This window comes from Protomyctophum parallelum (genome assembly GCF_964188405.1).
Source record: "Protomyctophum parallelum genome assembly, chromosome: 17".
In the NCBI taxonomy this organism is placed as follows: Eukaryota; Metazoa; Chordata; class Actinopteri; order Myctophiformes; family Myctophidae; genus Protomyctophum; species Protomyctophum parallelum.
This window is the reverse complement of record NC_139719.1, coordinates 36,510,347-36,535,607: the sequence shown is the minus strand read 5'-3', so window position 1 is coordinate 36,535,607 and position 25,261 is coordinate 36,510,347. Positions and strand designations below refer to the sequence as shown.

Genomic DNA, 25,261 nt, shown 5'->3' with positions numbered 1-25,261 from the left:
CTATAAAAATGTAATTCATTATAAAAATGCAATTCATTATGTACATAAAGTATTATATGACCATCTCCCATTCTCCCCATCAGGATATCTTCAAGCAGGCCACGGAGGACCGTCTAACAAGTGCCAAGGAACTGCCGTACTTCGAAGGAGACTTCTGGCCCAACGTGTTGGAGGAGAGCATCAAGGAGTTGGAGCAGGAGGAGGAGGAGAGGAAAAGAGAGGAGAACAGTACTTCGAATGAGAGTATTGATGTAAGGCCAGATGAAACTCCATGTAGTGCACTACATACTTAATATTTATATGTATATACTTAATTATGTATTTTATAGCAATTTGTATAAAATCTCCACTTGCAAAGTTTACAAAGTTGGACATAAGATCAGAGTAAATAATTGCCTAACTTAATTGGCGTGCAGATTGCTGAAATTGTACCTACCGGTAAGTCTACAATCCGTATTTCACTCACTCGCATCTCATTTCACTGTATTTGTCTGTAATTCCTCCTTCCTTCTGCAGGCCACAAAAGGTGACAGTAAAAATGCAAAGAAGAAGAACAACAAGAAGACGAGTAAAAACAAGAGCAGCCTCAGTCGGGCCAACAAGAAGAAGCCGGGGATGCCTAACGTCTCAAATGACCTCTCCCAGAAACTCTATGCCACCATGGAGAAACACAAGGAGGTACGATGACGGGGAGGTTCTAGGTCACACTGTTGAAATGTGACTGGATTACTATTGGAACACCTTGAAAGTGGGTCCACACTATCAAATTAACTTCGAGTCCACTGTGGTGCATTACGCTTTGTCGAGCGTCTATACAAACAATTCATTGGCCCGTGTTCGGGGGAGGGAAGCCGGGCGGGGAGCACATACTCCTACGGCTGTAGTGCTGCCTGGGGAGGAGTGGACGACAAATGTGTGTGGGGAGGAATTTGTATTATTGGCATAACAACTACATTTCGAGGAAAGGGGGGGGGGGGACTGTATTTTTAAATATGTATGTTTAAAACACATTGACTGCTGCTGACTTATATATACGTTTTTGAATAGCCATCTATTGTCTGCTGCTGACACATATATATATATATATATATATACACATATGTTTTATATCGCTTTATATGGATAGGCAACGCCTTGCTCATCTCCGCCCGCACAAAACATCCATCCATAGAGTCCTGTTTTAAATTACGATCTTCTTGCTGTTTTCTCTGAAACTACGGTGCTGATCATTCATCCGAGGTTCGGATCTGATTTGTGGTTATTTTTTGTCACGACATCGCGTTTAAAATATTAATGTTTCTGGTGAAAGATAGACATTGTGTGTTAATGCTAACATTAGCCGTTTCTTCTCTCAGTTTGCGAGATGGGAAAGTGATTGAGTAGTAATCTGCCCAAATTCGGCTGGTTTCTTTTTACTAATTCATTTTTCAGTACATCTAAAATAAATTATAAGCTACATTTGGTAGAGACTTTTATCCAAAGTGCCTTACAAATGCATGCGTTTACCAGCGGGATGCAAACCCTTAACCGAGTGTCAGAGTAATCTACTGCCCAGTAAATGGGGAACGAATACCCTGACTTTCTCTTAATCTGTCCTCTGCCCCATGCGTTTCTTGTCTGTGTCGTTCTGCAGGTGTTCTTTGTGATCCGTCTGATCGCAGCCCCCATGGCCAACGCCCTGCCCCCTATCACGGACCCTGACCCGCTGATGGCCTGCGACCTGATGGATGGGCGAGACGCCTTCCTGACGCTAGCCCGAGACAAGCACCTGGAGTTCAGCTCCCTGAGGAGGTCCATGTGGAGCTCCATGTGTATGCTGGTGGAGCTGCACAACCAGAGCCAGGACCGCTTCGTCTACACCTGCAATGAGTGCAAGCACCACGTGGAGACCCGCTTCCACTGCACCGTCTGTGAGGTGAGCACAAAAGAATTCACACACAAGTTTGTCTTGTGTCAAAACGTGTGATAAATAAACTGCAGTTGATAACGACGTGGTAGGTGTACGGGCTGAATGGACTGACTGTGTGAAATACAATGGGAATGAATTTGTTTCCACACTTGTTGAAATGAAGAGGAAGTGATTCTCCTAATGTTGGTGTGATGCTGATGTTCCACCCTTTGATATGCACAGGGAAGGAAAGCCCTTGCTCTGCTAACTCTCTCTCTCTTGCTCCCTCAGGACTATGACCTGTGTATTACCTGCTACAACACTAAGGGCCACGAGCACAAGATGGAGAAGTTGGGCCTTGGTTTAGACGACGAGAGTGGCAACCAGGCAGCCGCTGCCACCCAGAGTCCTGGAGACTCTCGCCGCCTCAGCATCCAGCGATGCATCCAGTCGCTGGTGCACGCCTGCCAGTGCCGCAACGCCAACTGCTCCCTGCCATCCTGCCAGAAGATGAAGCGTGTGGTGCAGCACACCAAAGGCTGCAAGCGGAAAACCAACGGCGGCTGCCCCATCTGCAAGCAGCTCATTGCTCTGTGCTGCTACCATGCCAAGCACTGTCAGGAGAACAAGTGTCCCGTCCCGTTCTGCCTGAACATCAAGCACAAGCTACGCCAGCAGCAGCTGCAGCATCGCCTCCAGCAGGCGCAAATGTTACGGAGGAGGATGGCCAGCATGCAGAGAGTTGGCCAGCCTCCCCCTCCTGGAGGGACTCCGGGAGGGCTACCATCCCCAGGAGGCAGCAACAATGGAGCCACAGGTCCCAGTACGCCCACGTCGGTTGGGACGCAGCCTCCCACCCCTCAGACCCCCACCCAGGGGAGTATGCCTGCCCTGCCCCAGTCACAAGGGGTTGGGATGGGAGGGATGGGAGGGATGGGGACGCCAGGACAACAGCAGCTCCAGCAGCAAGGAGGCAGCATGCCTCCTCAGCACCACCTCCATCAATTTCAGCAGATGGGTGGAGGAGCGGGAGGCGGAGGGGGCATGATGACCTCTCCGCAGCAGCAGATGGTACCCCATCTCCAGCAGCAACAGCATTCTCCAAATGTCCAGCAGATCCAGCAACAGCAGCATCCTGGCAGTTTGCCTCCCTATACCCCAAGACCTCCAGGAGCCTCCCAGTCCCTGGGGAAACCAGGGATGGGGCCGGCCACTCCACCCCAGCAGCATCCACAACCCAACCCAGGACAGGGGGGCATGCCTGGGCAGGGTCAGCAGCAAGGTCCCCCTCTGGCCGCAGTGGAGACGGCCCTAAAGATCCAGCGCCTGGCAGAGACCCAGAGGCAAATGGCCCAGGCTCAGGCCCAAGCCCAAATCCTCCAGCGGCAGGGGTCAGCGGGCATGATGCCCTCTCACCCTCACCACCAGGCCCAGATGGGCATGCCCCACCCTGGAACAGGAATGGTTGGAGGCCAGGGCATGCCACCCCAGGCACAGGGAGGAGGCAGGACTATGTTAGATCAGCAACAGGGAATGCTGGCAGGGATGCAGCAAGGTGGTCCTCAGTCTCAATTACCACCTCAAGTTCAGCAGCAGCTCCAGCAGGTCCAGCAGGGAGGTGGTGGTCAGCTACAGCCCTCAAACCAGCAGTGGGGTCCTAGCGGGCCTGGTATGAACCCACAACAGAGACCAATGATGGCCCATATGACCCCGCAGCAGCAGCAAGCAGTCGCTCAGCAACAACAGCAGCAGCAGTTGTCCCAACAACAGAACCCACAAGCAGGCCGCCTTGTGCAGCTGATGGGAGGCCCAGGTGGGGTGGCAGGAGCAGCTGCTGCGATGGCAGGAGCAGCCGGGTCAGGAAACCTCCCCCAAGCGGCACTACAAGAGCTCCTGCGAACCCTGCGCTCCCCAAGTTCTCCCCTCCAGCAGCAGCAGGTGCTTAACATCCTTCGTTCAAACCCCCTCCTCATGGCTACTTTCATTAAGCAGAGAGCAGCAAGGTACCAGGGGTCTCAGGGAGGTGGTCCTGGAGGTCCTGGAGGACCCGGGGGACCTCCACAAGGTGGGCCTGTAGGTATCCGGTTCCAGGGAGCCACGCCGGGTGGAATGCCTGGTCCGGGTGGGGTTGGAGGGCCTGGACCTAACCAGCTGGCCAACATGGATGGACAACAGCAGGTTAATCAAAGTGGACAGCCAGCGATGAACATGGCCCAAGGAGGAGCAGGGGGAGGAAACATGCCTACAATGGCTCAGCTTCAGCAGTTACAACAGCAGCAGCAACAACAACAACAGCAGCAACAACAGCAACAACAACAGCGGCCAATGTTCCATGGCAATTTACAGCAGCAACAGCAGATGGCTCTTTTACAGCAGCAGCAGCAACAACAACAACAACAACAACAGCAGCAACAACAGGGAGCCATGCAGCCAGGACAACAAGGAAACATGGTCAGTATGAATCCACAGTTAAGAGAGCTGTTTATGAGAAGACATCTACAACAACAGCAGCAGCAGCAACAACAACAACAGCAACAGCAGCAGCAGCAACAGATAGGCAACCATGGGCAGTTCCAGTCGTCACAGGGGCTTCAGCAGCAGCAAGCCCAGCAAGGCTTCATGCAGGGTGGGCAGGGGCAACCAGGTATTCCCCCATCATCTCAGCCCCAGCCTGGTGGTGGAGGTGTGGGTGTAGGCGGTCCCCAGCAGCAGCCAGGAGGGCCCCAAGGTGGGCCAGGGCAGGCAGGCCAGCAGCAAGGCTACCCGGGCACTATGCAGCAACAGGTGCATGCGGCCCTACAGCAAAGGATACAGCATCAGATGCAAATGCAGCAGCAGCAGCAGCAACAACAACAACAACAACAACAACAGCAACAACAGCAGCAGCAACAGCAGCAACAACAGCAGCAAAATTCAATGGCTGGGCTTCCAGGGCAGGAAGGAGGGCCTGGAGGTGGGGCTGGCGGACCTGGTGGCCCACTGCAGCCTGGACAAGGAGGGCCAGGGCAGGGCCAGGTCCCGCAAGGTGGTGGTGGGGGGGGTGGTGTTGGTGGTGGCGGTGGGGTTGGTGGTGGTGGTGGTGGTGGTGGCGGCGGGCCCACGCAACAACAGACCTATCACCAGGCCATGCAACAGAGGCTGCTCCAGCAGCAGCATCTAGGAGGGGGTTCTCCAGCTCATCACAGCAGCCCTATGAGCCCACAGCAACCACAGATGTCCCCTCACCCGCATCTCCAAGGAGGACAAGGGGCACATGGCCCCACAGGGTCACTGAGCAACCAGGTCAGATCCCCGCAGCCATCACCAAGGCCCCAGTCCCAACCACCCCACTCCAGCCCGTCCCCTCGCATGCAGCCCTCGTCCCAACCCCAGCCCTCCCCCCATCGCATATCCCCACAGACCCAAACGGGCTCGCCCCATCCAGGCCACTTAGGCCAGCATCACGCCGGTATGGCTCCACCCCAGGCCCCGCAAGGCCCACAGCAGCAACATTTATCGCAACAGCAGCCACAGGGCAACTCTGCTGGGGCGGACTCGGGTCAGTATGGCACATCGGAGCAGAACTCTATCATGTCCCAGCTTAGTGGTATGGCGGGGATGCATGCTGGCCAGGCGGCTCAGACAGACATGTTGGGAGGGAATAACGGAAACAACAATAACCCGGATATGGGATCGAACATTAACCATAATAGTTTAGACCTTATGTAGCCCAAACTTCTTACCATGTCTTTCTCTCTCTCTGTCTCAATGCTCTGACTCACATTGATGATAAACAGTACGTGAAATGAGAGGAGGTGGAGCAGAGATGGGGCAGCAACTAGCTTTGTTTTGTTTTGTTTTTTAGAAGTTTTTATTTTTTAATTTAAATATTTTTCTGATGTACAAATGAAAAGAACTGTGTAAAACTTCCTTCCTATGGGAGATGCAACATTTAAATCTTAGAAGTCAATAAATGAATAAATTAAAACAATGGTAAGTTATTGCTGTTAATATATATATATATATCTATATATTTTTTGCCAATTGTGTACAAAATGGTGGAGGAGTTTTGGTGGGGTGGGGCGGGTGTTTTCAGGTTGAAGGTGTTTCTTCCTTGCTCTATGACACAACGCGTGATATTTTTGGGGACTGAGAACTTTGCCTTTTTTATGAATATTTTTAAGATTTTAAACGTGGCAAAATTAAAGTGAGTTAATACAATGTACCTTTTTTATTATTGTTTACGTTGTTTTGTTTTGTTGGGGGATTTCCCCCCAGTCTTCACATGCCCAGTCATGATTGTATCGATTTTGCAGAGAAGTGTATTTTTAATTTCTATTATCCTTTATGATCATCATGGGTTATACGTTGCTTTTTCTCTTCCGTTCCCTTTGGATCTAAACAAAAACAAATATCAAACATATCTTCCGTTAAAAGCCGCTTGTTTTGCGTTTGGGTGTATTATTTGTACTTTGCCCGGTTTGCGTGCAGCAAAGCAGACCCCTTAATCAATTCACATCCACAGCATCTATTTTTGTCATGAGAGGGAAACTTAAAACAGTATTGTTGGGGAGAGGGAAGGGCTAAATGCGGTCCACTTATTCTCCTTTCTCTGCCCACCCTTGGGTTTTCTCCCCATGAATATGCACTCCCTCTTTATCCCTGTTAGGTCTGAGCCTCTGTGACGCAACGATCGACGAATTGGTGTCAGGATGACTGGCAGACTTGTTCCACGCCGCTTTGTTTTCAAAAAGTTTTCTGTATAGCTTGCCTCTTTGTAATGAACTGTGGAAGCGACAGATGAAAAGGACATAAAGTTAATCATTTTTGCTGAGGGGACATGGAGAGGGGGGTTGCCTGGCTGCGGGCCTCTTTTTTTTTCTCTCTTTCGGTTATAGTAGTGTCCCCTCTTCCATTTTCTTCTACCAACCAACTGTCAGCCTCTGAACCATAATGTTTAATTTAATACTATTACTGTACAAAGTAAAGAAAATGGTGGAATTCAATACTGTTTTTCTTTTTGTAATAAAAATGAAAATATTAAAAATAAATATATATATATAAATAAATAAATATATATATAAGATGTACATACTTTGAGACCTTATAAGTGGAGAAAAGTTATCTTTTTTTTCCATGCTTGTTTTTCTCCCATTTGATTGGCTGTCCCTGTATCTATAGTAAGAGAGCCTACACCCCAGCTATTGTACAGTATTGAAATGTTTTCTTTTTGTCAAGGTACAGTATATGGTGTAGTAGGTCATGAGCACCAATGCGCCTTTTATGTGTATTTTTGAGAAACTTTTCTTAGTCGGGGGTTGTTATTGTAACAAGATCTCACAAGCAACACACACACACCTAAAGATCTATGTGAACTGAACTCCCAGCACTTATAAGACATGAGACACATGCACAAAACTGTGTGCAAGTGCTGGGGGTGAAAAGAATCTTGTGAAAAAAACAATCTGGTCGTTTAGCTTTTTACCAAGAGGATTGAAGACACAATTTTCACACGCAAGGCTCACTATTTTTCTCAAAAGTTCGGGGTTTTGGGGAAGGGATTGGGTGAAACGGAACCAGGTGGCAATATATCTTGAGACTTATTTTATAAAGAACAAGGAATAAACTCTTTGTCTTTTATATATAGATATATTATTTAATTTTATTTTTTTGGAAATAAAACTTGAAGCCTACAGGAATATTAGATACGACATTCATTTTTGTTTTTCCATTTTGTATTGAAGATGTACTAGTGATGCAAAAAGACACTGCAGACAGTCATTCAGTTTGCCTGTGGTGGAGGCTGTGGAGTATATCATGCCATTTTTTTCCTCTGTTTTTCTCTTTTGAAGAAATGTCTAATGTACAATGAATATAGATGTACACATACTGAATCAATGTACAAAAACTGATGGCAACTGAACAAATCTTTTCTTTTTTTATTGTTTCGCCTCTACAAGAGACTGGAAATAAGACTATTTAAATATTTGTTTAGTATTCAAATGGAATCTTTGACCACTCTTTCGCTCTTTCTCTTGTTAACAATTTTGGTGCTTGCTAAAAGGAAGCAAAAATGAAATAACTGTTGCTCCATTTTCATTAGTTTTCTTTTTTCTTTTTTTTAAGTTATTTTGGTGGTCTGATTTTTTTTTGCCAATAAATTAATTGTACAATAAAGTATGTTTGTACCATTGGAAAAATATATACATGTGTCGCATCACAATTTCACCACTACAGGAAGCTGTACAAACGGCATTTGATTCAGACTGCTTCATGTGTAACAATATCTAAAGTTATTTGCAACACCTGAGTACTTTTGATGCTGGTGGTTAGTTACACTAACAGCCAAGGTTATATGTGCAAATGTCATTCGGTACAATGAATGCCCTTACTGTTCTGCGCTCCTATTTGCAACTGTCTTGTGGCTGGCTGCCTGCAGAGTTTTAGAGAAAATGTTTTTTATTGTCAGTCAACGTGTAGTAGGATTGTAGTGGATTGACGGGCAACAATGATGATGGTGAGGAGTCATTTGAACACTTTCTCAATGTGAGCAATATTGATTTAAATATCTCAAGAATTGTGCTATACACTGATTATGAGCAGATAATATGCCGTTTCACTAAAGTGCAAAATACAGGCGGCACACAAGCATCCACATTAGTCATAGCTCATGACCAAATTATATGTGCTTGTTTTGTCATTGTTGCTGGTTAGCTAATAGCACCAGCATGGCAGTTATCAAACCATGTAAAAAGAAAATTCATGACAGATACACAAGTCTTTCCTTTAATAAAGAATAAATAGTTTACATTCAAGTCATAATAGAAAAAAATATTACTAAAAATACATGTACATCTCCCTCCAGTTTCCCACCCCCCACCCACCTCTTAAAGTGTCTCTTTCAAGAATGAATAACAACAGACCAGAACCGTGCATTTAGTAATACAATAATTAACCAGGTTGGGACAGTCACCATTGTGTATCTAATTGTCTTGGAGTGAGAAAAAGAGAGACAGAGTGAGGGGTGGAATGCTAGCCTTGAAAAGCTCCTGAAACAAGAACTGCAAGGTCAGGCACTTCCTTTCCCTGCAGCTTCAGTCTCACTCCCTCTCTCTCTCACACACACACACACACACACACACACACACACACAGTCACACACAGACACACACGGCTCACAAGACGCTGATCCATCAACCCCAGAGTGGAACAAACTTCCATCTCTGACCAATGAGAGACAGAGTGACGGATTCCACAGACATGAGTCACATGACACATCAATTTAATGATGCACATGCAAACGTAGTGCAATTCGGTACAATCCGTTCTCAAAGTCTCAGCTGGTTTAGCTAACTGTTGCTGTTGTTTTTTGCTACGGGTTCTGCCAGTTTGGTCCTAGCTCGCCTCAATGATATGGTCAGACGGTCAGACATACTGTTTCATGTTGCAGGGCTAGGCCTTATAATAGGTCAGAGAGAACGCAGAAAGCTGCTTATAGACTACAGTAGGATAACGTTGATACAGTCTTTGTTCCGAGGTTTTTTGAAACCCACGAACAAGTCTAATAAGCCATGTTGTACGATGCTGTGTACAGTTACGGTACTAGTTACTAGTATGTATGTACTATGGGGACTGACATCTACGGCTGCCTCACTGTGAGTCACTGTTAAGTTAAGTCTGTACAATACACTTCAGTCTAGTTGTTCAAGGGGTAAAGAACTGTGTGGAAGAATGGAGGATGATAAGGCTGTCGCCTGCTGTTAAAACGTACTGTCAGGGATAAGGCTTTAAAGAGTGCAAAAGGAAGTGTCAAAGGGCGGTCCACAAGTCCTACCCTATGACTCAGGCCTCCAGTGGTGAAAGGGGTTCATTAAAACCAGCTCCCTCAAAATGAACACATTTGTGCTCTTTGCTTCATGCCCACCCTCCTTCCTACCAATTAGCTCACCTCCTCTATCCTCATGTCTCAGGCTACCACAATGGCAAGCTCTTGGTTTTCCTTCCAAGCTCTTGGCTTTGCCAATGGCAGGCACGCACACGCGCACACACACACACACGCACACGCACACGCACACGCACACACACACACACACACACACACACATACACACACACACACACACACACACCTCAACACACCCTGACTGAATTTATGTGTCACAGAGATGTCACACCCAAAAATATGAAGAAGGAGAGGGGTCGAATCAGCACATTGAGCTGTCTCCTCTCACACCTCCAGGCCCCACTCTCTGAGTCTGAAGAAGCCCCTGGCCGCCATCGCCTCGCGGAACGTCACCGTGAGCGAGTTGAGGGTAACGTCGGTCACGGTCACCTCGCCAGGACCCGCCGCCGGGCACCACACGCTTGACTCTGTCTCCGCTACGGCAATCAACGTGTCCTCCACCTCATTGACCCTCTGGCCAATGGTAGAGCTCCACCCCTCCTCCAGAGCCCTCTTCTTTAGCTCTCCTGGAGGAGAAGAGGGGGCGGAATGAGTGTGGTGGGGGGTGGAAGCCAAAGAGAGAAAGAGGACCGGACCATCTAAAGCAGCCAACAAACACATCAATAGAACCGTTTTAGAGTAGACATTGTGATGGGTAAACCTAGCTGAAAGTAATAAAATTCACTCACTATGAGGTTGTATCATTTAGGTGTTAGTGTACCAGCTTTGACAGCTCCTGAGCGGTCAACGTTATGCTGGCACACAGAAACACCATCGCCATCGTGAGTGTGAAAAAAGGAAAAAGACCAGGTGAGAGAAAAGGGGATTGACACAGAGGGAGAGAGGAACACGACAGGTAAGGACAGGCAAAGAGAGGGTACAAGTTGTCACGAACTGTGTACTTTTATTGTGGTGTAGTTCCTAGTGTTTCCTGTCTGCTCTAATGTTTGCTACCTGCCTTGTCTAACCTTGTGATTAGTCTTTGTATTTCACCTGTGTCCTGTTTAGTGTCAGCCTATCGTGTGTTGATTGTAGTTATGTTGCACCTGTGTCTTGTCTATTTAGTGTTCACTTGCCAGTTTATAGTTTGTTGTCACAGTGTCCTGCCCTTGTATGTCCTGCCTTGTTGTGAGTAAATCATCATTCAACTTTATTTATCTGCCTGCCTGCTTTTGGTTCTGCACTTGGTCCATCACATGTCTCACCGTGACACAAGTGACAGCTGAACCGTGTCAGTCCTGAATAAAATGGGCAGACAGAGGATTTAATTGAGGGAGGGCAGTGACAGACAGAGGGGATTGGGTGTGCACTGTGCAGTCTGAAAGTGATCAAAGGCCATCATGTGTTTGCTGTTATTAACCCTTGGCCTACAATTCAAAAAATTTACATTTTTTTCGCTAATATCACTAATGTTGGATGTAATTTACCAAAAAACGGCCGAAATCCGCGTGATCGTGCGCTATCGTGCACGCGCGCCGTCTCTATGTGCGTCGCTGTAAAGAATGTGATATTTTGCGATCTTTTGGGGTTGATTTGAGGTTAATTTGACTTAGTTATGAAAAATATAGCATTAGCTTAGCAATCCGGACCAGCCAAGCTATTGACTAGGGTCAAAATACTACAGGATGTTGTTGATCGTTGAACCGGAAGTGACTTAGGAAGATCCGTCTATTTTAGCCAAAATCAGCATAATGATGCTTTCCCGCCATCTGGTGGCGAATCGAGAGAATACATTTGCAATGAATGAAAAAAAAAAAACATCTCTTCAATCCACCAGATCTTTCTTGTATGTTAAAACGATGAATTAAAAATATGCCAATTTGTTACCCAAACAAAAAAATTGGGACTGGTAGTCCAAGGGTTAACCTCTCTGGGAATGACCTGGATAGCCTTGAAAGAAAACTGACAGAGACGGATAAGATGCATTTGGCATTAGCACACATAGACATCTACTGTAAATGCTACTGGGGAGGTGGGTGTACATTAGGTAGGATTAAATCTACTTCAGAATCATCGATAGGGCAGGATGTGTCATTTCAGTTTGAAATGTCCCCTTGTTCTGAATGAGTGAGAAGGCTAGTTTTTCCTAATACAGTGAGACAGAGAGCAGGTACATTTTGGAAAAAGAAAAGGAAGGATGATGATGATTATGATGAGGTCTGTCACTGTGTGAATTTGGCCACCAGAGGGTTCTGGAAACGCTAAAACAAACTTGAAACAAAACACAGTCATGCTGTTCATCTACGTACAATGAGTTCACATTGAATTTAATCTTTGAAAGTAATCCGATGCCACCTCAACCGGACCATCTCGCGCCTTACAGTACATCAAGACAGCAAGTTAGAAAAAATGTATTATAGCGTTTTGGCATCAAGCCAAGGACTTCAGCTGCTGTTGGTAAAAACAAATAACATGTTATTTACGGTATTAGATGGGACAAAGCAGAGAGACAGGAAACCATGGGCAGAGGAGATCTAAGATACAAGAACATGATTGGATATGAATGCAGGCGCTCATGATCCAAGCAACTGAAGCAGTGGCGGTCCATGGGCCCCGAGGCGAGATTGACAGCCCGAATCATATCCCCATACTAAACTGGGTCACCTCAGTGATTAGTACTCCAATGGTTGACCGACTGACACACTTACCACTCAGAGCATCTCCTTTCCTCTCTGTCAACGTCTCCAAGACTCTCTGGGCCTCATCTTCCTCGTACCTCCCCGCTTCCACCACCTCCTCCATCATCATCTCCTCTTCATTTCCCCTGTCATCCGACCCCTGATCCTTCCAGACCTTTCGTGTGGGACTGGGAGGATTGGAGAGGAGACAGGTAAACCGTGCCCTCCTGCGTCGGCAGGCCCCGTACGGAGGTTCCTCAGCCCTGGGGCCCAATGAGCGAGTTAAGGAAAGACGCAAGCGACGCGGAGGAGTCTCTGAGGACTTGTGGGCACTCCGGAGGTCCATGGTATAGATGGTGTTCTAAAGAAAGAAAATACGATGAGCGTTCTGGGAGGGGGAAGTGACACTAGAAGACTGTATGTTCCTGTTACCCGACCAAAGTGTTGATTATGCTATAATGCTATGACAATTGTTTTTTATCAACTACCTTTTTTCACTGATGAAAGCTAAATGGAAACTAAAATAAAACTAAGCTATGATAAGACTAAATATATTAACAATTTCGTCAACAAATAAAAACTAGACTGTTAGGAAGGGACTAGTGCACAAGAGATCCAGTATAAGTCATTTTACACATGGTTGCATGCTGAAAATAGCAGATATACAAGTTCAGGCCCTGTAGGTTCCTCAGCCCTGGGGGTGTGTGTGTGTGTGTGTGTGTGTGTGTGTGTGTGTGTGTGTGTGTGTGTGTGTGTGTGTGTGTGTGTGTGTGTGTGTGTGTGTGTGTGTGTGTGTGTGTGTGTGTGTGTGTGTGTGTGTGTGTGTGTGTGTGTGTGTGTGTGTGTGTGTGTGTGTGTATGCGATAATCAAACCTATTAATTAATTGTCTGGTTTTGGTCTTACTTTGTTTATAAATCCAGACTCAAATTGGAGCAGTGGAGCATGTTGTGTTGTTTGTAGCCTACTTGTGTTGTTGTTTGCTTTAACAATTTGTGATAATGTGATATTGATACTAAAACGTTACTTTTCACAGTAACGCATTACTATCTGGTGTATGTAATCAGTAAAATAACTACAGTAAGTTACTTTTGAAATTAAGTAACTATAGTAAACAGATTTGTTTTTCTTCACCCCGGAAACTCGTGTCTTTGTTTATGATTACATACAAATGAGAAGCCTCTCTGAGAGTTGCAGAGTAGCCTAAATGTTAGCCTCACAATGCCAAACGTCTATTGTCTTTGTTTATGATTACATAGAAATGAGAAGCCTCTCTGAGAGTTACAGAGTAGCCTAAATGTTAGCCTCACAATGCCAAACGTCTATTGCAAAGTTTTTGGAAGGAAGTCAGCAGTCCCTGGAGGAGCTACAACAGTTGTATCCTGAGGAGTTCACCTTTACTGGGCCGGCAAACTCCACAACAGCGTCCGCCCTTGGTTATGGATTACTACGTGACTGAAGACAAGACTCGGGACCCCCGTGACATTCCGACACCTGTCAATCTCAAAGACACCTGACCTGACTTCATAAATTTGAGGGGAAAAATAAGTATTAATGAATTAATAATTTGCACGTGCGCATGTGTGCCCACCCATTTGGTGCCTAGCCAGTATTCATTCCTGTATACGCCACTGCTGTATAGGCTGTCCCTCTCCCATGATTATAGTAATGAATGATTGACATAACTGTTCCAACACACATAACACCACATGCTGGACATAATGTTACCTGCAGAAAGAGCCCTTTGGGCTTGATTCCTCTCCTCCTGTGTCCCACAGCTCTGTCTCTCACCTCTCTACAAAGTCAACAAGACTAGATCAAATTCCATTCAATTTCAGTTTACAACATTCCATTCAATTTAATTTGATTTCAGTTTAATTTAATTAATTACATTTTCTCTTTCCTTCAGTTCACAACAATAAAAACGTTTGGTACACATCAGGATTTGAATACAGGTGCTCATGGTCATGGCTCAAGCAACACATATATTCTGGGCACTAACAGCCTGAACCACAAAGGACCCCAGGCTCCCCAGCACATGAATACATATTTATTTAGTTTTGCTTCGTTAATATATTAAAACTATCTTTAGTTTGTTTTTATTATTTTGTATATTCACTGCCTACTTAAACAACATGCTAACGCAACACTTGATTGTCTTAGAGTTTCACCTGGCTGTGTCTAGTTAGTTCCCTGTGTGTATATTTGTTTGTAGACTGTTGGATTCTCTATACCACACTGTGTTGTGCAGAATAGAGAGAGACTTTGTTTGCACACTTTGAGCTGGACTCAGATTGAGTCGTCATGCATTTTTGGACCAGCTTAGAAAAACCTTGAAAACATGTGCACCTGTGTCCCATATTACACCCCCTGAGTCAAAGTAATGTTGATGATTGTGTGGTTAATTGTGAATATAATGTGTAAGTCAGTTTGGGTCTTACTTGTCTTCATAGCTTTGGACCAAGCGTTGGTCTAGTATGTGTTCCTCTGGTTCCCATGTGCTATACCTGTGAGGTAAATGTAAAGATTGCACAGTACAACTAATGAAGCACCTCTTCATTAGTTTGATAATGCATTAATTAATAATCAATCTGTTTTTGTATCCATCTATCAATCCTTCCATCTCCTGTCTGTATATTCCTACATTATATGCATACATAGAAATGTAATGTATACATACTTTGGCGGCCATCCTTGCCATTTTAGCAGATACTCCACATGTCCCTGTTGAAAATAAGGTGATGTTAGTGAAGTAGGGTATAGCTACATATATGATCCAGGACCATCCAAATGTCATGTCATTGTGTTGTGTGCCCTTCTTCTACACAATACAAAATAAAGATCTTGGAATCTGTTTTCTATACAGGCTTGCTGTCAGACTCAGTCATTGTAGTCAGAGTATTACCATGTTGTAGCCTACTCATTGGCTTTGTTTTGAGTTGTTCATCTCACATGCAGTAGCATAGCATATAGCTAATGTTTACTACAATGCCAACTAACAATCCTGGATTCTGCATGAGTCTCCTTTGATTCAAACAAATCTACTTGATGACTTCTTATAATAATAATTTCTCCTTTCTCCTTGATTTGGTATCAAATTCACCAGAACACTGAAAATGACATCTTGGCTCTATGCTAGTAACAGTACAGCCATAAACCTTGCTGAATTTATTTTGAGTTGAGAGGGTACGAGATTGTCTGTTTGTGTAGAATGATCTAGGATCTAAAATGAATCATATATGCGTCATCCATACCCGGTGCAATAAACGGTTATTAGTTCTGAGTGACGTCATCATCCCACTTCCTCCCAGATCAATTTAACGGCGTCACTATTTTTCTGACTTTTTGCTGGACCGAGTGATGGAGAGGAAAGCCAAGCCAATGCCATATCCTGCCTTTACCATAAAGAAAGCAGTGGCCTATAATTTAACGTTATGTAAACATCACATTATCAAGCACCCACGGCAGTCGTGGCTGGTCCAGTGTGCACTATTTTGCTTTTATTTGATTGCGTCAAAAACCAGAATCTGCCAAAGGGCACGGCAGATATCTGTAGTATACTGTATACAACTTCAGTAATACACTGGCTAGCATATTTAACAAACACTTCTGCCTACACTGATCTGGGTAAGCTCATTCTCTGTTAATAATGTCGTCCTGTAGTAGGCTATCGTCCTCCGTGCTATCTTTCCCCAGTGCCTGACATGCAATGCTGTAATGCGATGGCAACACACACCCACACCTCATCACTGACCCGCCCCCTTTAGAATAATTCGCAAGATTGGGTAACCGTTATAGTACGTTTAGGCTTCATTGCTTCAATACACCAACAAAACAGCCCCGTTTGCCGTTTTCAATAACCTTTTTGTCGTCACATCTCAATATGCTAGCCAATCATCGTATTCGTAATCGTAATACACTCACAACGGCACCCACCACGACCATTACCTTTCTCAATCTTTTCTTGGTGATTGATTCCACAGCGAACACTTGTTCGCCGATTGCGGATAGTTCCATCTCTCTCTGCACGCCAAGAGGATCTATGTGAGAAATGGTTAAGTAGGCCTAGCGTCTTCTCCACAAAGTAAGTCAACTGTTATATAGCGGGCCTATGTTTCTGTCCCCGTTCAGGCTGGTTCTCGTGACAGTTGAGTTCGTTCTACTTCCCTCTACTGGATTTTTCCGCACGTCCCAGTGACTTTACAAAATCTGCGACACATCTGCAGTGCACAACGATTGGCGCGGCCCCGTGCCACCAGACGCGCTCTTCTGTCAGAAGCGCGCTCCCCCCACCCATTATGCCAATGCAACGCAGATGAAGTCTTGGGTCCGCGCACGAACGGTGAGATGACTGCACCATCAGTTTGTTATTTTGTTACCCCCCCCCCCCCCCCCCCCAGAGCAAGAACAAGGTTACATTGTTACATTTACGATATTCATCAACTATCATTTCACTTTTCTCATAATGAAATAAACTCACACACATCATGTGTGTATACATGAAGTCAAAGTGCCATTATAGCATTTTTTTTTATTTCTGTGAAAATAGGAAGGGTCAAGAGAAAATACAGTACATGTACAGTACAGGACATACCAGAACTCTTTTGATTGGGAGATGAATGTTTGGGATTGTCATGGCAGAAAATAAATGACGAAACAATGCTAAAATAATTATAGAACACATTTGGTCAATGTGAGTGGTCCGATCAGCCTCAGCCTTTGCCCATCATTGACTACCAAATCAAGTGAATCACAACGACTTTGATGTAGGTCACTTATCCAATGAATGACTGAGAAACCAACCAAAATTACACAGCCCCTTCTTTCCTAAAAGAGCAATATTGTGTTCCATTTGTAAACAATTTAAGGCCAATATAGTTGTCAAAAAAACAAAACAATGATACGAAGAGTTTTCCTTCCAAAATTAGATATCTGCAATATGAAAAACTCTTAAAAATAAATGTTGGCATCAAAAAGCATGTCATGAATCTGATATACCATTAAAAGGTGTTCATCTAATGACATTTGCTTAGAAAATTGTAATAAATTATCAGAGTACTGAAATGTAGCATCATGAAATTTCAGGTTGAAGAAAGAAATATCCAATGGATACATCACATTTTGGAATATACAAAACCCTTCATAACCCATATAATAAAAAGTTTTTCTTAACAGCACACATACATAGCCACACAATCTCTCTAATAATGCTCATTTTCACATTACTCAATGATGACACGTCTGTCTGGGAATGTGCTTCTCACCAGCTGACAATTTTAACTTACATACTTTCCTTTTCTTCATCAGCAAAAGACACGTTTTGTTTCATTTCATGGCTTGCTCATCTAGAGACACACTGTCCAGTTCTTCTGTCCCTCTGTGCCGAGCTTTCTCGAAACTTACAACTCAATTTCAAAGCATCATCAATGGGACAAAACATACGGTACCCAGAGTTAAACTGTAACTGAAAAATGTGCAAAGACAACTCCCTCAGGGGGCACGCTGGTGGCTCAACCAGTTAGTGTTTCAAACCTGGCCATGAGACCCATGTCACCACAAACCCCCATTCTCCTAACTTACTCTCTATTTTACTGTCATGTAATGCAGAAAAACCCTCCCTGAAAACAACCTCAAAACAAAACCCCACTGTGTTTGGTAGGTTTCACTACAGAGGTCTCGATCTAGGAGGTGATCATTTAGTCATATCGATACCTTTGCTACAGAAGGCTGTTGTTCAGCCTGATGTATGCTTCAGTGACATGGTGCACAACACTTTGTAACCAAAGCGCAAATCAGCCTGTTTCTATAGACCAATATTACAGCATGTCAAGTACAGTCAAACATCCACTGGGAGGCGTGCCTGGGCTGGGTATTGCATTGCTTTGTTGCTCTACAAAACACTTTGTGTCTCTGTTAACAGACTCAGTGTGTGTGTGTGTGTGTGTGTGTGTGTGTGTTTGTGTGTGTTCTTGTCCATTGACAGCTATGTCACGTTGTGAGATATACAAAGTTGGCAATGTGATAATCACAGATTGTGAAGTGAGATATCAAAAGAGGGTGGGTGCTGGGTGGGATGGTACAGTCACAGTGAAGCAAGGAAGGACACATTTAGTGAAGGACAGACGTTTAGACACATCAGTGATCATGGCAGACGTCCAACATGTAAGACCGCTGGAGGAGACAGGCAGAAGAAACTCGTCATTTTACAGCCTGAACTTCCATCACTTTGGACATTTGGAAAACTAAAAACTGTCAAATGTAAAAAAAAAAAAAGAAAAAAACTAAACTAAACTAAAGAAACGCAAAAATAAAATAATAAAATAAAAAGTAACACGTGAAAAATAGTCAATATATATAAAAACACATAAGAATACAAGATAGTGAAATAACACGTTTTTCCATAAATCTGACTGGTGTTGTGATTCTTTTCGTTCTCCCTGTAGGTGTGTTTGCTTCCTGCATCACCTCGGCTGTCATCTGATAACAGTCCCAGCGATGGCCGTGTAAACAAAACCAAAAGAAAAGGAGGAGGGGAGGAAAAAGAACGTCTGGCCAGCGTCGATTGGCCCACAGTTGCTTCCGCGTGATTGGCTGTGCACAACTGTTCTATTCCTCTTCCCGTTATTCCGTGTTTCTGTTGTTTTCGCCCATGCCGCTTTGTCCCGACCTGAGTGCTGAATGTAACCGTGATTGGTCGCTTCGCTCTCCACCTAGCCATCAGACCTCCACGCCTGGTGCGCCTCCACTTCCTCAGAGACGACCAGTAGCAGCTCACAGTTCTTCCCTCTCAGCTGGTGACGCAGGAACTTCCTGTGATGTCATAAAAAGTGGACAATGAGAAAGGAGTAGCCAACGAGCTGGCAAAATGTTGCGACATTATTCTGTAGTGATGTTTGATCGTGAGCCGTGTAAGGGCATGTAATAGACAGGTGTTCCATGTAGATAGCAGGCAGAAAGTGAGGGATGAATAAGGTACAAGTCATAGCTTAAAATATGACTTAACCCATTTTCAACCCATCTTCATTGATCCTCACTAAGGCTCATGATGAAATGGTACCTTGTTTTCTATCTGCCTACCAATAACATGGTACCACGAGTCCACGACCCCTACCAACTACTACGGCCTCAGATCAGACGAGAGGACCCGCTGAATTTAGTGGCGGAGGATACAACAAGGATGTCCATGCTTTCTATTCCAGGAATAGAAAGCCTGCAGTGTCTATTAGCTTGGTTCTAGACAACTGTAGCACATGTAGCTCACAAGTCACGGTGTGCAGTACATCTATGCTATGGCTACACCTGGTAGTAACAAGATTCATGCTGCAGTAGTAATCTCGGCCACCAGCATCATCATAGTTGTAATAGGACCACATGGGTGAAACACACACCACACACAAATGACATGACACACACACACACACACACACCCCCCCCCCCTACCTGAGCTCCTCTGGGTTGCCGATGGGGTGTGGGTTACGCAGCTTAGAGTCCAGGTTGTAGTAGACCCCTCCCACCTCTCTGACCCCTATCCAGTGCTGCCGCTTGAGTGGAAGTCGGAGGGGCCCCCAGCGCAGGTTGGATGGCACATTGAGAATGAATCCAGTCACATTAGACAACTCTATACAGCACACATCCCTGGAGAAGATAGGACACAGATATAGACAAAGATAGATATATAGATATCTAGCCTTAATTGCCAACAATCCTTTTAGTGGCCTTATTGAATCCCTAACCCTCAGTACGAATACTGAGTATGTGAATAATGTACATGCCATGGTGATGATACTTTACGAGAAACTACTACTACAATATTTAAGCTAAAACAAGAATGACTCATTAATTGCTAGCTGCAGCAAGCTCGTTTATTAGCATCTATAATGAGTTTGTGTGCCGTAGCCTCTGCTTCAGCTCAGTTTCACGTTGCGGTGTTCAGAGTATTATACGGCTTCATGTTGTGGCTTTCAGAACATGGTCGACTATGGGTTTTATGGGTAAATCTGCCATTGCCTTAGAGGCAGCCAATGATGAAAAAGTGTCTACTACAGTTGCTAGTAGATATAAGTGAACAGCTGCTTTTCAAGCAACTGGCTAAAAATGTGATGACTCAAGTTGATGACAATGGCTAAATTTTCAGCAAGTACCAACGTTAAGAATAACACTTTGGAGCCGTTTTGTTCTAAACAGTAGAAGGAATGTGTGTCTTCTGATACCATACTGTATATTGCACTGATGAAAGGCAGCTTCCTGCCTCATTGTTCTCAACTATCACTCACAGATATGACTGTCACTAAAAGTATTTTTTTACTAACAGGATTTAATTTCCTATTTAATCAAGTCAATTTATAATGCAAAATGTTAGTAAACTAATCAACCAAGACACAGTAGGGTAGTTTGATGAACTCAAATGATATCAATGAGCAGTACATGGATACAAACAGTCAAAGGCTTACTCGATTTGGTGGTCTCGTTAAGTGTCTTATAGTGCATGCATTTTTAGCATAGCTGACACCAGTGGGCGGCTATGAAATCACTTATCTTAGTAGTATAAATGTCATACTCTAACCAAGGAGCCATACAGGGAATGCAATCTCTAAACCCAATAGCATCGGTGCCACACTCTTTTACTGTTGTTCATTGCACTTCATTCTCTGTCTCCCTATACTGAATTTTCTGTCCTTACAATTCCCATAAAGCATCCATATGGTCTATGAGTCTGACGTATGACCACCTTTACATCAATCTGATGCACATTGTCTTAAGTCAAGATAGATATTTTTTTGAAACAAACAAAAAAGGACAATCTCGCAGCTACCGGTTCAAACCCTGGAGGAGTTGTAGATTTCACAATCATTTTACTTCAGTGACATCACTGGAGTCAATTCTCAGAACACATTTTCAGAACAACCACTTTGGTGGCGTTTCAGAGATACAGAAGAATGCTCATCTTCTTCAATGATTGATAATGGAACATTAGCCCTACAACAAATACAGAGTTAAATTCTCAGTGTCCCTTAAACAGGCAATACTTAAAATTCCCTTAGCCTTTCTAGTAGCAGCATACATTAATTCATATACAAGAAACATTTTTTTATGGAATACCAAGCAGCAAGCACCCTGGTGGTGACTCAACCATACAGACACAGACCCGATTCCAACATCATTGGTTCAACTCCAGACAAAGACCATATCTTTCCTGTCTGATGAAGCAAAACAATGCTTGAATTCTAAATTCATCTTAAAGATGAGAAAATAGGTTTGCTGTCAACCTCCGTCATGCCTGGTCCTGCGTACCTTCTTTTGTCCCACCATACAGCCTCAAATCCACGTGTCTGTAGAGCCGCCATGATGACGTTGACGTCATAGTTCCCATTACCCAGCATGCTCTTCTTGTGAGGAGTCACCAGAGTGCTGGGTGAAAGTCTGGCAACAAGGGGAAATAGAAGACTTGAGGAAATAGAAGGACAAACAAATCAGAGAGAGAACGAGGGAGAGATGAGGTAACGTGAGGCAGCCATGCGCACAAACACACACACACACACACAGACACAGACACAGACACAGACACAGACACAGACACAGACACACACACACACACACACACACACACACACACACACACACACACACACACACACACACACACACACACACACACACACACACACACACACACACACACACACACACACACACACATCATCCCTGCACCTTATTCACCTCTGGTAGATGTCCTGCAGCGTGTCCCTGCTGAAGGCTGTGCCGTCCTGGAAGACGTTATTGAGTGCGTGCAGGGCACACAGCTCCCTGCGCTGCTTCTCATGGTAGATGGCCGGAGGAGACGGAGATGCCTCTTGGGAAGCCACCGTCGTGGGGTTAGGAGGAGGAGAGAGGGACGAGGAAGAAGACAAGAGATCCTGTTGCTGCGACTCCTTGAGATCCCTGCACCTCCTGTCCTCCCCACCTCCTCTCGACCCTCCAAGGACCATTTCTCCTCCTCCTTTCTGCTTAGTGACCTTCCAGGGCATGCAGCCAAGCTCCTGTAGGCCTCCTCGCCCCTTCCCCTTCCACTCCCCAGCTGAATGGGGAGCGCTTCCCATCTCCTCCTCCTCACTGACTCACTACCACCGACCACTACCGCCGCCACCTTCGCAGAGACGATGCTACATCGGTGTCATGGCAATTGTCGCCATGGCAACCACTCAGCCGCTCGGAGGAGGGGATGGGCTTGCGTGGAGTGGGTTGGGGGCAGTCGTCCAAGTTAAGTGAGAGACCCTTTTGGGGTTTGAAGAGAGCAGACCTGCTCTTTCAGAAACAGGAATGGATGTGTGGAGCGAGTGAAATAAAAGGGATGATGGACCGTGGACTGGCATTCACGTGTGCGTCAACAGTGTGAAGGGATTACCTGTGTAATTAGCAGCGAATGCAAACATTAGATACTCCAGATGTGCGTAATCAATTAAAAGACAGCTGCTAAAGTAATTCCAGAGGTTGCATCATCAACAATGTCAAAGACTAGAGGAGACAGTCTTGTTGCTCAGTGTTTTCCACTTCCTCCATTGTGTGTGTGGATGATGATGACTGGCTTACAGGTTTGCAGTTCTTTCCATTGCTAACAAAGTGTTATATTGTAGATGCAGCTCAGTTGGGGATTTGATTCCTGAAAACAGCTGAGAGAGAGAGAGAGAGAGAGAGAGAGAGAGAGAGAGAGAGAGAGAGAGAGAATACACTTCAGGGAATGCCATTTTTCTTGTTGTCAATATGCTTTGTAAAAGTGTGATAAGATATCGTAATCATATCGTTTTACACGCTGTTCTCATTTTAAGCTGGTCAGCAATCACTAACGTGAAAAAGGTAAACATTTCAAGCAGCCAACTGATTGGACAGAGGAAGCTGCCTGTTTAGCTGAGAAAGAAAAAAACAACAACCGTGAAACGTACAAAATATAAAATGTAGGACTAGACGAGTACAATCCACTGGTTCATGACATTTGTACCAGTCTGGGGGGTACCTGTGCGGGCCGAGTTTAAATTGATACGATTGAAACGATAATAATAATTACCACAAAAAAAAAAAAGATACTCGGGCTTGCACAATCCTTCCCTTGCACTACGTGACAGTCGTTTGGCAATGCACACAAACCGTTTCACATTACAATTCCGACTAATCTCTCCATTTACCTTTACCTTTCTGTCAAATTTACAGCTTCCAAATCCGTAATCCTCTTTAAAATAGCCCAGTCGCTCCTCTTTTCATACGGGGTTGCTTGGTAAGTCCTTTGTCTCGCTACCACTTTTTCCTTGTAGCTGCTGCCTCTTGCCCTCTTCTCAACACGCGCATGCGTGCTGTCCCTCGCGGCCTCATGTTTGCTGTCAGACCTTTGCGTCAGAGCTCAGTGCGTACAGGAGCCCACGCTTATTAGAATACGAGATACGGTACGGTACGATGTGAACTTCCCTAGGATTTTCTTTCTTATTTTTTGTAAAACATATTTTTTTTGTTGCTGTTTTGGATTTTATAGGGACCAAACTGTTTTGGGGGGTCATATATTTTAGGACCTAGCTCCCAGCTCCTACACCGGCCCGATTTTCATAATATTAGAGTTGTTTTGTATGTTTTAAAACATTTTGAGTTGATTTCTCACTTAAGGTGGCAAGAAGAATATTTTCTGACTTGGTAGGGGTGTTTCTGCTTCCTCACCTGGGCTGGGACCCCCGGATAGGCTGTGCCTATCTCAGTACTCATTTAATAGTCATTATACATTCCTCGCTCTGCTGCTCCTGCTCCAGAACAGTGTCATACTCATATCAGATCATAATTGAAGGACAAAAGTTCTTGAAGCTGGGCTCTGATGAGTAGTATAGCCACACACACACACACACACACACACACACACACACACACACACACACACACACACACACACACACACACACACACACACACACACACACACACACACTTTGATTGATTGATTTAAATCTTTATTAACAGTTTGTAGAATTTACAGTACATTTTAAGCACGAACTCAATACAAAGACTGTCAACTGTGAGTGGACGACCCAATTAAGCATTACACTTGTTTACAACAGGGTCCACATTGTTCAATTCATCAAAACATTTAAAGACATACAAACATTTAGAGACATACAAATAGACATTTCTCTGTAGGTAAAGAACAGAACAGGAATTCATCATATGGGAAGCAAAAAAAGGGAAAAGATACAATATACAGTGAGGGAAAATGGGGGGGGGGGGGGGGATTCAGATTTTACAGAGGCCAGTTTCGAAATGCAGCCATCCGTAGGTGCCCTTTGAGAGCGGTTTTGAAGGAGTCAAGGGATTCACATGTCTTAATGACTGTTGGTAGGGCGTTCCACATTTTGGTGGCATAGGAGCGAAAAGAATTTAGTCCCTTGTTTGTGCCGAATCTGGGTTGTACATGGTTTGTTGCACTCCCTCTGGTGTTGTGGGTGTGGACTTCGTTTACATTAAGGAAGTATTTAGACAGGTACATGGGTATCTTGGTGGTGTATCGAATCTTGTGGACCAGACCCATTGCAAGATGCTGTACTCTGTCGTCGACCCTAAGCCATCCCAGCCTGTCAAAGTGGGCAGGGGTGAGGTGGGTTCGGGGGGTGAGGCCAAGTAGGAGCCTGACCAGTTTGTTTTGAGAGGTCTGGAGCCTTGTTTTAAGGGCCTTTGAGGTGCTGTGGTACCAAGAGGTGGATGCATAGTCAAAGAAACCTTGTACGAGGGCTCCTGTTAAGGTCTTCAAGGTGTTTTTGCTGACCAGTGAGGAGATCCTGTAAAGGAATCTTGTTCTTTGATTGACTTTT

At 44.8% G+C, this 25,261-nt stretch overlaps 3 protein-coding genes across 12 annotated transcripts in view; 1 reads left to right on the top strand and 2 right to left on the bottom strand.

Annotated features, from left to right (window-relative positions):
• ep300a (EP300 lysine acetyltransferase a) overlaps nt 1–8,071 on the top strand; it is a gene marked incomplete at its 3' end in the record, with an annotated part of 42,528 nt that extends 34,457 nt beyond the window's left edge. For 6 of the 7 annotated variants that reach the window (XM_083787700.1, XM_083787699.1, XM_083787703.1 and 3 more), the window contains 4 exons: nt 84–251; nt 517–678; nt 1,634–1,915; nt 2,180–8,071. In XM_083787700.1, the coding sequence (XP_083643826.1) occupies nt 84–251; nt 517–678; nt 1,634–1,915; nt 2,180–5,596 (4,029 nt within the window). The remainder of the gene's footprint in view (nt 1–83; nt 252–516; nt 679–1,633; nt 1,916–2,179) is intronic. The other variant, XM_083787704.1, reaches the window with a different exon arrangement.
• Nucleotides 8,072–8,732: 661 nt separating this feature from the next.
• Nucleotides 8,733–16,600, bottom strand: cbx7b (chromobox homolog 7b). Of its 3 annotated transcripts, XM_083786957.1 has the most exons (7): nt 16,374–16,600; nt 15,680–15,820; nt 15,106–15,149; nt 14,867–14,932; nt 14,154–14,220; nt 12,458–12,788; nt 8,733–10,336 (listed from the first exon to the last, which is right to left on the bottom strand). In XM_083786957.1, exons 2-7 carry the CDS (start codon nt 15,719–15,721, stop codon nt 10,095–10,097), a joined length of 792 nt encoding a protein of 263 aa, XP_083643083.1. In that variant the 5' UTR covers nt 15,722–15,820; nt 16,374–16,600; the 3' UTR covers nt 8,733–10,094. The 3 variants fall into 3 exon arrangements, with proteins under 3 accessions (XP_083643083.1, XP_083643082.1, XP_083643084.1); XM_083786956.1 differs by lacking the exon at nt 15,680–15,820; XM_083786958.1 differs by lacking the exons at nt 14,867–14,932; nt 15,680–15,820.
• Nucleotides 16,601–16,917: 317 nt separating this feature from the next.
• Nucleotides 16,918–23,741, bottom strand: josd1 (Josephin domain containing 1). 2 transcript variants are annotated; one of them, XM_083787160.1, is made up of 5 exons: nt 23,609–23,741; nt 22,143–23,092; nt 21,717–21,845; nt 19,866–20,060; nt 16,918–19,235 (listed from the first exon to the last, which is right to left on the bottom strand). In XM_083787160.1, the coding sequence occupies exons 2-5, from the start codon at nt 22,520–22,522 to the stop codon at nt 19,136–19,138; spliced, it is 804 nt and encodes a 267-aa protein (XP_083643286.1). In that variant the 5' UTR covers nt 22,523–23,092; nt 23,609–23,741; the 3' UTR covers nt 16,918–19,135. The 2 variants fall into 2 exon arrangements, with proteins under 2 accessions (XP_083643286.1, XP_083643285.1); XM_083787159.1 differs by having other exon boundaries at nt 23,603–23,728.
• Nucleotides 23,742–25,261: the final 1,520 nt, after the last annotated feature.